Source organism: Rhizomucor pusillus (assembly GCF_041956525.1).
Source record: "Rhizomucor pusillus strain CBS 183.67 unplaced genomic scaffold VTP01scaffold_28, whole genome shotgun sequence".
NCBI lineage: Eukaryota > Fungi > Mucoromycota > Mucoromycetes > Mucorales > Lichtheimiaceae > Rhizomucor > Rhizomucor pusillus.
Genome location: NW_027192170.1, coordinates 142,155 through 154,405, shown reverse-complemented (window position 1 = coordinate 154,405; position 12,251 = coordinate 142,155). Strand labels below are relative to the sequence as shown.

Here is a 12,251-nt window from a genome sequence, read left to right as displayed (position 1 = left end):
AACGAACAACATAAATGAAAAAGCAAAAAAAAACCAAAAAGAAAAAATTGAAACAAAGAAAGAAAGAAAGAAAGCAAAAAAAGAGGAACATACTCGGTACGACATAATAACGATTTCTGTTGCTCCCAAGCGCTCCAAAGAGGTGTACCAACCAAGGTGGCGGTTCTCGGTGTAGCCTGTACAGTGGTTCCTATTTAAGCTCGACCGGTTTGGATTGGAACCATTAATAAAGCTTATGAAATCCAGGTCAACCCTCGATTAATCACTTACACGTGTTTTATTGGATGCAATGTGCGGATCTTTTGAATAAAGACAGTTTTCCCATAAGCCTTCTTCTTAATATATCATATACCATAGACCTACCGCTGATTTTTTGTTACAACATGCTAGTTTGTCGTGTAATTGGAGTATTGCGACTGTTGCTGTTGTGCTGCTTTAAACAAATGCTGCATCATCATTTCCGCGTGGCTGCCTTATTTCGGTCGATCATTACATAGTAACAGAAGACTAGGTAAATATCTGAAAGTCATTCTTTGTTCTTGCTCTCAAACATATATGTTTCTATTCGCCATTTCTGATAGTGAGGCACCTGGCAGAAAACGAGTTAGAAGAGATCAGCAGTGCCGTAGACTCTGTTGAAGCACCTGTGACTTATTCAGTCTCAGACTGCCCGTCCATCGGTTAAGTTTCTTTCAAGCGAGCAACTCTCGATTGACAACTACAATGGTCACAGCGAAGCAGGTTTTGTATTGCGGCAGTAAGTGGTCGAAAAAGTTACTGCCACGAAGAGATAGGCACTGACGGGATAGGGTAGTTTGTACAATGCCACCAGAGGTACAAAGACAATGAGACGTCGTCGCGGTATGCGGATTTGTATTGACTCGACCGACACAGTTTTGCGAATTCAGTGGAACTCAAAACAAGTGTAAAGAGTGGTTGCAAAAGAACCACGAAAATGTTTACAACAAACTTTACGGCGACGTAGATGGTATATATATACCTAGACACGTGTATCCAGGCTTTTACGTGGATAATAATTGCATTGGCATCCCTTTTTACAGCTGTGACCGAAAAGGTCGCGCAGGTATCCGTGGAAGAGAGTGAAGCAGGTCGATCGAACAGAACATTCGTCAAGGACAAGTCAGCACAGTTGGAAGCTAAGCTCGAACGAGAAAACCAGAAAAAGAAGGCAAGTTTGTGATTTTAAGATTTTAAGACAGAATGAAAATTGGTTCCTCCTCCTTTGTGTGCCCAGATGGCTGACCCAAGTCTCCTTAGACTTCTCGGGTGCTTGTGAAGCGTGTCGAAAGAACAAAACGGAAATGTATTACGATCGTACATGGTTTAGAAGTTTTCGGCAAGTACCTGCAAGAGGGAGGATCACTCATTTGCGGCGCAGACTAACGAGAAACAAATAGATGTGGATCTGAAGAAGGCAGCCAAAATGTTTGCGAACCGATTTGCCTGTGGATCATCCGTGGCTAAAAATAATCAGAACCAGGACGAAATTGTGGTCCAAGGTGACTTTTCTGACGAACTTGTGGAATTGATCCTGTCAACTTGGCCACAGGTAGGAGTGGATGAACGTTGAACGCAAGACGGTCTCTAAAATTGCTGCTTATGCAGGTACCTGAGGATAACGTGGAGTGCGTAGAAGAAAAGAAGAAGAAATAATCGTAAAAATCATTATTAAATGTCGAGTCCCATATTTGCATGTTCTTTTTTCTTGTTCAACGTGGACAGGAAGATCAATTTGGTCTGGTGTAACCTCTGGATAACTGGCACGACTTTCTCTCAACTAGCCGTTACAACCTCATCACCCCTTTCTCTCTTCTTCTTATACACCCGCACATACACACACTGCCTATCCTTTCCTAGTTTCTTGCCCCCGTTTCCTGTCCTTTATATTCTATAAACAACTTCAAAATGGCAAGTTCCCGCTTTACAATGAGTCGCGATCGCCTTGCCGAGCTTCGAGTGAGTTACTTTTAAACCCGACGGTAGTGACCCAGTTCCAGGCTCACTGACGAGTTTACGTCTGCAGGGTGGTAGCAACCAAGAGAAGGGCTACGGGTATGTGAATCATATATACATAATGAAAAGATTATATTAATGTTTGATGTTTGGTTAGTCGATTAGGGTAGGACAGAAACAGAGAGAGAAAGAAACCAATTCCGTTTGCATGTACGCTGACATTCCGGTATCAACATCAGAGACGACTACGATGAGCCTCCGCCAATGCCTACCGGTCGAGGAGCTGCTGGACAGCGATACAATGATGAATACTCTTACCGACCGCCGGCGTCACCCTCCCCAACACACAACAAACCATCAGGCAAAGAGCAGTATGAAATGCAGCAACGCAGTAATTCGGCTGGAGGACTTGGATCCACAGAAGCATTTTTCACCGAAGTAGGACCCTAAAGATGCAAATAAGCATCGTTCATGGCAGAACGCCAACTCGCTCGTTCTTATCACTGTAGATTGAAGACATCAAGGAGCTGATCCGACGTATTAATGTGAATATCTCGGACATTGAAGAACTGCACGGGGCTACGCTAGTGAATATCAGCGAAGAGCAAGCATCAGAGAACGCCCGCCGCTTAGAATTGCTAGGCAACGATACGAGAAAACTCAACAATGAAGCCAAGAAGCGGATCAAGGCATTGGAAGTGAGCAATGCTCGTCTGCCGGCTACGTCTGGAGATCGACCAATGCGACTCACGCAGGTAAGGCTTCATCCTTCTATACATCACCAAAAAATATATTAACCAATCTCTATAGCACGCTGCTTTGAAAAAACGATTCATTGAAACTATCCAAAGATACCAAGATATTGAACGTACTTACCAGCAGAAATACCGCCAACGTGTAGAAAGACAGATCCGTATCGGTAAGTTTTCCTGCCTAAATTCCACAGCCAAATTCTTCCTTGATCTTACATTAATTATCTAGTAAAACCTGATGCTACGCCGGACGAGATTGACCAAGTCATAGAATCCGACGAGGCACCACAGATTTTTGCACAGTCGGTGAGTAGTCGCTGGATGAACTTAGGAGGAAGACAATATTTCTGATAATGAAAATTTCCAGCTCATGCAAGCGAACCGCTCAGGGCACGCACGTGCTGTCTTGAGCGAAGTCCAAAGCCGGCATGATGACATTAAAAAGATTGAAAAGACCATCCTGGTAAGGCAACGTAACTGAATGCGTCGTAGCAGCATTAAGCAGCTGACTGGTAATCGTCATTTAGGAATTGCACCAACTGTTTTTGGATATGCAAATGATGGTTGAGCAGCAAGGAGAAGTGATCAAGGAGGTTGAAACACATATGGAATCAACCGTTGTAGACTTGGAACAAGGTAATAAAGATATTTCTCGAGCAATAGTGAGCGCCAAGGCAACTCGCAAGGTAAGAAGAGACATGGGCTGTCGTTAAGAACGCTGCTGCTCATTTACCGACTTTTTTATGCCTTGTCTTTTGGTTATGTATATATATTTTTAGAAAAAATGGGCATGCTTTGTTATTTTCATCATCATCATTATCATCGTTGCGATCCTTGTCTGGTGGTTCGCCTTTGGTCACCCAGGCGTAAACTAGTAAGCTAAATATCATCACCTTGTGTTCTCTCTTCCTCCCTTTTTCTCTTTTACTGTGTAAATGTAAACCTCTTTGTTACCCCGAATCATATCTACTTATTAAAAGCATTTCATCTTTCTTTTCATATTATTATCATTCATGTTGGTACACGTAGCGGGAGCAAAATAAACTAGAGGAAAAAGGAAAACGTACTTGGGTTACTTATTACATAACAAAGAAAAAAAAGGAATCTAAATTCGACCAAATTGAGTCCGTCTCTTCTCAGCCCTGACATTACGCTGCCGCTGAAGTTGCCTGATGTGAGTCTCGCAATAGATACGTCGTTCAAACATGTAGTATATATCCGTAATTGCACACCGACAGACCTGATTTGGGGTTAGCGCACGTCCCTTCAGCGTCGTGTTACACAAGGGGTATTGGCGACTTACATTGCATCTGAAGCACTCCGGATGGAATCGCCATCCTTCAATGGTTTGAGCGCAAGGTCCCTCAATGGGATCATCGCATGTACGGCACAGGGAGTTGTTTAACTGGTGATAATGGCGTTTGCAATAGGGCGCATTGTCGAAAACGTAAAAGGTATTGTCCGGAAATGGGCGATGGCAGGTCTAAATGGAAAAGTAAGATCACTCTATCGTGTTACACATTAAAAATAGCTAAAATAATACTTGCATGGCAGCCAAAGCAATCGAGATGCCATTTGCCTTCCAATTTGCCGTCCATGGCTGACACCGCTTCCCGCTCGACTGGGCGACCGCATGCGCGGCAGGAAGGCAAGAACATGGCCTTGAAGTCTTTGCGACAATAAACGTGTCCTTGATGCTCTTTGTATCCCGTTCGCTCGTCAATGGGCTCGTAGCAATGGTAACACTTCAAGTGACCAGGATGGTAATATTGTCCCAAAGCTTTGATCGGCGTTACATTGGAGGTGATTGGTCGTTCACTGTTGTGTATAAAAATAAATAACAAGGAGAAAAAAGAGGAAACAATAAAATGCCCATTAAAGGAAGAACGGAAACTCCCTTACCATCCAGCGCACAGGACGCGCTTCTTGACTACGTTGTAATCTCTTTCGCAGTAAAGTTTGCCTCCATGCTCGAAACATGCTCGCCGATGATCAAAAGGAGCACGGCAGAGGCGGCAAGCAAAGCATCCTTTGTGGTAATACTAATGGCAAAAATGGCACATACGGAAACACACGTGAGTTGCTGCCCTTTTTTTCCGTCTATTATTATGTCCCGACGGACCCTTCTGCTTTTACCTTGCTGCCGTTATTCACCACATCATCGCGATAGTCGAAATCTTCGCCACACGCAGCGCAGGTGTCTGAATCCTTGTAGCGATTGTCAGGTCGCATATCGGACTGGTCAATGTCGCTACTAAAACTGTTCATCAAGTCGGCCATCAAGGTATCCAGTGCACCGGTGTTTCCACCGGTCTTTTTAGGCAAGCCGTAGCCTCTGTCAGTGTCGTCGTCCAGGTATGATCGCTCATCTGTTCTTCGAGGAGCCGGCGGAGGGTATCTTTGTTGTTGTTGCTGCTGTAACTGTTGCTGTTGTTGCCACGGGGATCCAGACCGTGGTCCGCCAGCGTAGTAATCGTGATCTCCCGGCGCTGGCGACGTGCTATTTTTGCGGACTCGCTCAGTTCCCGAAGAGAGGAACGTCGGCGTCTTTGGACTGTAGCGTCCAGATCCAGCAGCATTATAGTCTCCTGTTTCTTCGAAACGAAGGCTATCGTCACGAAAAGGTCGCGGGGACGAAGGCACTCTCTTATAGTGGCCGTCGTCCCACGTAGAAACTGGATCTTCGTCCTTGGTCGATGGTCTTCTTAAATCTCTCGAGTAAGGGGGTGTAACAGGACTGGAGTATCCGTAGCCGCTATCCGTGCTGCTGCTGGCGCCAAATCTGCCATTCGTGTCATAGTTGGGACTTTGTAAGGGGGAGATCGGAGAAGGGGTCTTTGGTGGCATTTTGTTGTTGGCCCTATCTGCATTGTGCGTAAACAACGAACAAGACAAGAAAAGGAGATAGAATTAACCATCGTGCTACATTAGACCGAGAAAGGCTAAATCTTTTCAGGTACGCTGCTGGGCTGGCGCTAACGGATAGGCGGGTTGTGGTACCTGAATGCAAAAATACAAAGAAATCATGTTTTACCTTGCTTTTGAGCGGGAAGAATAGGCAACGGAGGTATGGCTGGCATATTTGAGCAGACATGCTCGCCAAGTTTGCGGATCTGGACGTCTTCACCGCAATCTGAACATTTTACTGTCGGCAGGATCTGCGAAATGCGCTCCTTGGCAAGCATCGAGATGAGAACGAGACAAGCAAGTAAGGAAAGGAAAGGGGAAGAAAGAAAGAAAAAGAAAAAGAAAAAGAAAAAGGCACAAAAAGATAGATAGAAAGGAAGAAGGGAAAGCAGCCTTAAAAGGGTGGGAAACAGCAGCTGCAAGCACAGCAGGGTGCCACCAGCTCATGCACGGCAAACTGGCAATCAGTCCCGCGTAACGCTGCTGATTTGCGGGCTTGAACTACTATCCAAAATGATCGGCGGAGCATTGCAAAAGAAGCGTCCTTCCTTTTCTTGTCATCATGTCACAGTTGAAAGCTGTCATTCTCGTAGGCGGCCCTTCCAGAGCTACGCGTTTTAGACCTCTTTCGTTGGATGTCCCCAAACCTCTCTTCCCGGTTGCCGGCGCGCCTATCATCTCGCATCATCTCGCCGCACTCTCCAAAATAGAGGGTCTCAAAGAAGTCCTCGTCATTGGTTTCTTTGAAGACAATGTCTTTGCTCGCTTTATTGATGACGCTGCTTCCGAGTTTCCCAATCTCCATGTTCGGTAAGTGTCGGGAACAAAAAGTCGAGAAACGTATCTTGACTTTGAGAATAAAGATACCTCCGTGAATACCAAGCACTCGGTACAGCTGGTGGCCTGTACCATTTCCGAGACGAGATTATGCGCGGCAACCCCCAACAGTTCTTTGTTATGCACGTGGATATTGCTTGCTCCTTCCCTCTCAACGAGATGCTCTCTGCCCATATGAAGCATCGTGGTTTATGCACCATGCTTGGCACTAAAGTACGCAAACGATCTACACTGCAGCAGCGTTAGCGGCAGTGCGCTAAATCAAAGAGTATATTTATTAGGTGCCGAGAGAGCAGGCTACAAAGTACGGCTGCTTGGTCGCAAAGCCAGAAACAAACGAAGTCCTGCATTATGTCGAAAAGCCAGATTCGTTTATTTCTGATTTGATATCGTGCGGTGTGTACCTCTTCGATTCGGCTGTATTTGGAGAAATGAAGAAGGCGATCGACAGAAAGAAGGACAACATGGAAGAAAACGACTATTTATGGACTCCTTCCGACGATCGTTTGCGACTTGAGCAGGATCTTTTGCGCCCGCTTTCAGAAAATCGCAAGCTGTACGTCTACGTCACAGAGAACTTTTGGCGACAGATTAAGACGGCTGGGTAAGAAGTGATTGTGGCGGAAAAATAAAGGAAGGGCAAAACCGTGCTAAATGCAATGCGGAATCAAAAATCTTCATTTAGATCGGCCATTCCCGCCAACGCTGCTTATTTAGAGCAGAATGCTCGAGAAAACCCACATAAACTGGCTCAGCAGCAACCTGGTGGTCCCGAGATTATCGGTGCTGTCTACATTCACCCCTCAGCCCACGTTGATCCTACTGCAAAGGTAGTTAACATTGTATACAATGGGAATAAGTATCGGTATTAACACGTTTTATAGATCGGTCCTAACGTCTCAATCGGCCCCCGCGTCAACATCGGTAAAGGTGTCCGTATCAAGGAATCCATCATTCTGGACAATGTTCAAATTGGCGTAAGTAGAGTGAAGATGTAAATATGCAAAAATGATGACACTTGGTTATCTAGGCTGGCAGCTGCATCTTGCACTCTGTGATTGGATGGAACAGCAAAATTGGTGCTTGGGCACGCGTTGAGGGCAGCCCAGCTGCTGATCACAACAGCGAGATGATGATCAATGGCGTAAAGAGCCAAAGTATCACTATTTTGGGCAAGTATATGTACATACGCTATCTTCGTTGCAGCAATTGTTAACCGACTATGTTATAGGCAAGGAAGTTACTGTCGCTGACGAAATCATCGTTCGTAACTGCATTGTTTTGCCCCACAAGGAACTGAAGTCCTCATACCACAGTGAAATCCTCATGTAAACAAAAAAAAATGTCTTCTCAGCCTAGAAGTCTTTTTCTTCGTAAAATATTCCTATTTGCATAAACCCAACATCCATTTTTGTGAACAATCGAAGCAAAAAGATGAGCATATGTATACAGTGCTGCCAGGTAGCAAGAAGATATGTGCGAAAACCTCTCAGCCAGTTTCTGTAAAATCAAAATGTAACAGTAAAACGATGGTTCAGTCTCTCTACAACACTGTAATGTGTGGCTTGCATAGAGATGACCATCTATCGAGCGAGTATGACCATTTCTCAGTAATGAGTTTTTGCATTGGTGTTAATATAAATGCAGTTACTTCTGGTTGACCCTTTGGGATATTCATGGCAAGCGAAAAGGAAAGAGGGTGGACAAGTCAAGACGGTGCAGTTTTGAGAGGAGCATTGGAAAAGTCACGCTGCACAGCAATTTGTAAAACCGCATCACACCACGGACCGACGGGTTTTGAGAGAGCTTGAGGCTGCTTGACTCGTTATCTTTCAAGAGATTCCACTCAAAGTGAAAAGGTAAGTGTCCATCCTCGCCAGTGCTCGTGGATCAAGGAAGCCTGCTTCGTATTCGGCGATACTTTTTGGCAAGATGCCACGAGTTTCGAAACTTTACAACGATCAGACTCGACTGACAGAATGCTTGATAATTAAATAGGACACCTGATCAAAACGTAGAGTTACCGCCGGACTCGAGTGTAAAAAAGCCCAAAAGTAAATACAAAATCATGACAGAAGATAAGGGAGTTATTGACCGCATCGCAAAATGTATAGTGGATGATATGAGCAGCGGAACAGAGAGCGATTATGCAAAATACTGGATTGACTGGTTCCTTGAAACCAAGGGCAACGAATATTTTTGCGAAGTAGATGAAGAATACATTTTGGACCGGTTCAATTTGACCGGTTTGAGCCAAGAAGTACAGCAATACTACGCTGAAGCATTGGATATGATCACCGATAACCTTGGTAAGTATTGTACACAGAGAATGCATGATGTATAGCTTATTTAACAAGTAACGTAGACGAGGATTCTTTGAGCGAGAAAGTACGAGAACAGATCGAAAAGGCGGCACGCCACTTGTATGGCTTAATTCATGCACGCTTTGTCATTACTACTCGCGGTCTAGCAAAGATGGTAACGACGTCAGATATGTATGCGTAAATCCTGTGTGATGCTCACGTTGGGAAAAAATGTATAGCTGGACAAGTACAAAAAGGCAGAATTTGGACGTTGCCCTCGAGTACTGTGCAACTTGCAGCCACTGCTGCCGGTTGGTTTGTCTGATGTGCCGATGACCAAGACTGTCAAGTTGTATTGCCCACGTTGCGAAGATATTTACAACCCGAAATCAGCACGCCACGCATCGATCGACGGCGCTTACTTTGGCACATCCTTCCCGCATATGCTTTTCCAGGTGCATCCATCCTACATGCCGGCAAAGTCGACCGAACGTTACGAGCCCAAGATTTTCGGTTTCAAGATACACGACATTGCAGAGCAGCATAGATGGCAGGATCGAGCACGTGAAGAGTTCCAAGCGAAACTCAAAGAAGAACAGGAGAAGGAAAAGAACAAGCAGCAGCGATTGCTTACTGGTCTTTCTTCTTCATCTCAGCCTGCAGCAGCAGCAACTCAGGAGCAGTGACAGGTCCTGATGGCCAGAGGAAAGGAGAAAGAAAGAGAGACGACACCAGGAAACAAGAACCCAACGCTCAATTCCCCCCACCCATCTTCTTTGTCATATTTTATATGCTCTCAAAGCATGCCATTACATTACGATGTTCTCAAATGTGGAATGAATGACAGCGAGTCCTAAATTGTCTTTCTTCCATTAAATCTCTTTTGGTTACAAAATGCGCTTTACATTGCTGGGATATCAACGTTATAACTTCTTCTTTAATCCAAACTGAATTCCTCCTCCTTGCTTCTTTGGCCCCATGCCAAAGCTTATCTTTGCAAACGCAGGTTTTTCAGCTGATGGCTGCGTATTTGATGATTTTGCTTCTTCTGCTTTCTGATCTGATACATGCGTCGGTTTGCTTGTTGTTATCGTCGTTACGCCAGTCCATCCACTCTTTGTTGCTTCTGTTGCTGGGGTAGCAGCTGGAGCCCACCCCCCTCCACCATTGCTGGATGACGCAGTCGACCAACCGCCCTTTTGAGCTGGCGTAGGCTCGCTGCTTGCTGCTTGATGGCTCTCGCTGGCAGTTACAGTAGTCCAACCTCCTCCTCCACTGTTGCTAGTGCTGCTGCTCGGCTGCAGTACATTGGTCCACCCACCTTTTGACGCGGTCGCCGTGCTTGCTGTTGCTTGGCTTTTCGTAGCAGTGGTGGTGATCGATGTCTGTGTGGCTCCCGCTCGTTTCAACGCTGCTTCCTGCATCCGCTTCAACTCACGCTCTTCTCGTTTCCTTTCTCGTTCGCGTTTCTTATCCTTTTCAGATTGGGCAAATTCGCTTTTTCTCGCCTTCTCTTTCATATCTTTGAATCGCTATCATTCTCATATTAAGTATCATTGGACCACAGATTTTGTCAGCATAAGCTTATTACCTTTTTGTGATGATGGTCGTAACTTTGCAGATGCTGATCGTATTCGCTGACTTTTTGATACTGCTTGTCGCAAAGCTCGCAGTAAAATGCTCGCTTTACTTGGCTTAATTCTTGGGCGATCATCTGTTGCTTTTCGACCTTGATTTTTCTTCTAGCACGCTCGTCTTCCGTTTCTTCCAGCATTCTTTCGCTCTCCATGGCTTTTCGCTTGGCGGTCGTCGATACATGGTACGATTCGTCTTCTTCGGCTTTGCCGAGACCCAAAGAGTCCTCTTTCAACTCAATTCGTATAGGATCCACTCTGCCTTTAAACCAAAGTTATTGTTACATTCCCGAAAAGGGCGATGCAGGTAAAAAACAATGCTTTCTGTGTGTACCTTGCGAAGAAGCGCCAAGGCCCTGTCCCGCCTTCCATCCCATCTTTTGAAGCATGCGATAGCCGACGTTGGACTCGGAAATGTGCATGTCCATAGTTACTGTGGGTGCATCGACGTATGATGAAAGATCGTCTTCAGTGTCGCTTTGCATCTCCTCTAGTGCTCGTTTCTTTGTGGGATCGCAAAAAGGCAAAGGTAAAATATGATCACGCATACAAACATTGAGGTCATTCTCCTCTGCATAGCAGATCGCCGCTTACGCAGACGACGACCTGCACAGAGATTCGACATACCTCTCCAGGGACTGTTGCCATGCTATATTTATCGAAGGAGGAGGAAGAGTAATGCAAGGTCGTCGGGGAAAAAGGTAAAAGAAGCAGCAGCTGTTGTGGAGGGCGGGAGAATTTCATTTCTCTTTGCATTGGCTCGAAAAAAATGATCTTTGCACAGCAGACCGCCCTGGTGACAGGCGCCACACGTGGGATAGGCTACGCCATCGCTGATGCATTTGCAAGGAATGGAGCACGAACAATCCTCGTCGGAAGAGATCCTGATCATGTACAAACGGTCGAGCGCGCCTTTGTTGAAAGATACGGACACGGTCACAAAGGTGTCGTTTTGGACGTATCCAATAAGGAGGCAATCACAAACACAATGAAGGTGAACAGAGGATATTGCAGAAATTGATTCTCGAGTTGTAACCGCCAGACCAGCAAATTCTAAAGGAAGGGTCCATCGAATACCTTGTAAATTCTGCAGGTAGGAAGAAAAATTAAAAAGGCACAAAATCGACAGAAAATTTATGCAATCTCTTCATGCTGGCAGGAATTTGCCGTGATACCTTGCTTGTACAGACAAAGGAGCAGGATCTCATGGATGTCATGAACACCAATTTATTTGGAACAATGTGGATGTGCCATGCTGTCACAAGGAACATGATCCGAAAACGCAAAGGAGGCTGCATTATCAATGTATCCAGCGCAGTTGGCATTTATGGAAATGCTGGACAGACCGTTTATGGTGCATCCAAGGCTGGTGTCATTGGTACGCGAGACCAAGGAATGAAGAAAGGGCATTGGAATGTTTACGTTGCTCTATGCAGGCTTTACAAAATCTTTAGCAAAAGAGCTAGGACCTTTACAGATTCGAGTGAACGCGATAGCACCGGGTTATATAGAGACGGATATGACTGCAAGTGAGTGCCGGTAATCATTACCATAAATTAGGTCACCCTGCTGACTGAATGTTGTTTGAAGATATGTTACAGTCTCCAGAAACAAAAGAAAATCTACTCAAAAAGATATCTCTGCAAAGGTTTGGTAAAGTGGAAGACGTGGCAGAAGCTGCATTGTTCCTTGCTCGGTCTCAATATATGCACGGTCAGGTAGTGAACAAGCTAATAAGCTCATTATTACTTATGCATTGTGGGATATTTTTAGTAACGATGGTTCTTGCAAAGGTCTTGATGATAGATGGAGGCTTGGTTCTGTAGGGTTGTTATCAATAAAGT

At 45.2% G+C, this 12,251-nt stretch overlaps 7 protein-coding genes across 7 annotated transcripts; 5 read left to right on the top strand and 2 right to left on the bottom strand.

Annotated features, from left to right (window-relative positions):
* Positions 1-723: 723 nt before the first annotated feature.
* Positions 724-1,674, top strand: VTP01DRAFT_6077 (uncharacterized protein; the record flags this gene model as incomplete). Its single annotated transcript, XM_069384938.1, has 7 exons — positions 724-757; positions 815-834; positions 895-988; positions 1,062-1,189; positions 1,279-1,357; positions 1,419-1,570; positions 1,627-1,674. 7 exons carry the CDS (start codon positions 724-726, stop codon positions 1,672-1,674), a joined length of 555 nt encoding a protein of 184 aa, XP_069234777.1.
* Positions 1,675-1,947: 273 nt separating this feature from the next.
* Positions 1,948-3,601, top strand: VTP01DRAFT_6076 (uncharacterized protein; the record flags this gene model as incomplete). The annotated part of the gene is made up of 10 exons (XM_069384937.1): positions 1,948-1,977; positions 2,045-2,073; positions 2,132-2,140; positions 2,214-2,412; positions 2,484-2,729; positions 2,785-2,893; positions 2,956-3,032; positions 3,094-3,189; positions 3,254-3,412; positions 3,506-3,601. 10 exons carry the CDS (start codon positions 1,948-1,950, stop codon positions 3,599-3,601), a joined length of 1,050 nt encoding a protein of 349 aa, XP_069234776.1.
* A 230-nt stretch (positions 3,602-3,831) lies between these two features.
* Positions 3,832-5,911, bottom strand: VTP01DRAFT_6075 (uncharacterized protein; the record flags this gene model as incomplete). Its single annotated transcript, XM_069384936.1, has 6 exons — positions 3,832-3,966; positions 4,030-4,209; positions 4,274-4,544; positions 4,629-4,768; positions 4,863-5,590; positions 5,761-5,911. 6 exons carry the CDS (start codon positions 5,909-5,911, stop codon positions 3,832-3,834), a joined length of 1,605 nt encoding a protein of 534 aa, XP_069234775.1.
* Positions 5,912-6,195: 284 nt separating this feature from the next.
* On the top strand, positions 6,196-7,802 carry VTP01DRAFT_6074 (uncharacterized protein; the record flags this gene model as incomplete). The annotated part of the gene is made up of 7 exons (XM_069384935.1): positions 6,196-6,443; positions 6,497-6,683; positions 6,752-7,074; positions 7,156-7,300; positions 7,355-7,447; positions 7,501-7,642; positions 7,702-7,802. 7 exons carry the CDS (start codon positions 6,196-6,198, stop codon positions 7,800-7,802), a joined length of 1,239 nt encoding a protein of 412 aa, XP_069234774.1.
* Positions 7,803-8,538: 736 nt separating this feature from the next.
* On the top strand, positions 8,539-9,459 carry VTP01DRAFT_6073 (uncharacterized protein; the record flags this gene model as incomplete). Its single annotated transcript, XM_069384934.1, has 3 exons — positions 8,539-8,779; positions 8,836-8,948; positions 9,013-9,459. The coding sequence occupies 3 exons, from the start codon at positions 8,539-8,541 to the stop codon at positions 9,457-9,459; spliced, it is 801 nt and encodes a 266-aa protein (XP_069234773.1).
* Positions 9,460-9,696: 237 nt separating this feature from the next.
* On the bottom strand, positions 9,697-10,892 carry VTP01DRAFT_6072 (uncharacterized protein; the record flags this gene model as incomplete). The annotated part of the gene is made up of 3 exons (XM_069384933.1): positions 9,697-10,305; positions 10,365-10,669; positions 10,742-10,892. 3 exons carry the CDS (start codon positions 10,890-10,892, stop codon positions 9,697-9,699), a joined length of 1,065 nt encoding a protein of 354 aa, XP_069234772.1.
* Positions 10,893-11,176: 284 nt separating this feature from the next.
* Positions 11,177-12,233, top strand: VTP01DRAFT_6071 (uncharacterized protein; the record flags this gene model as incomplete). Its single annotated transcript, XM_069384932.1, has 6 exons — positions 11,177-11,401; positions 11,455-11,500; positions 11,567-11,785; positions 11,844-11,936; positions 11,998-12,125; positions 12,201-12,233. 6 exons carry the CDS (start codon positions 11,177-11,179, stop codon positions 12,231-12,233), a joined length of 744 nt encoding a protein of 247 aa, XP_069234771.1.
* Positions 12,234-12,251: the final 18 nt, after the last annotated feature.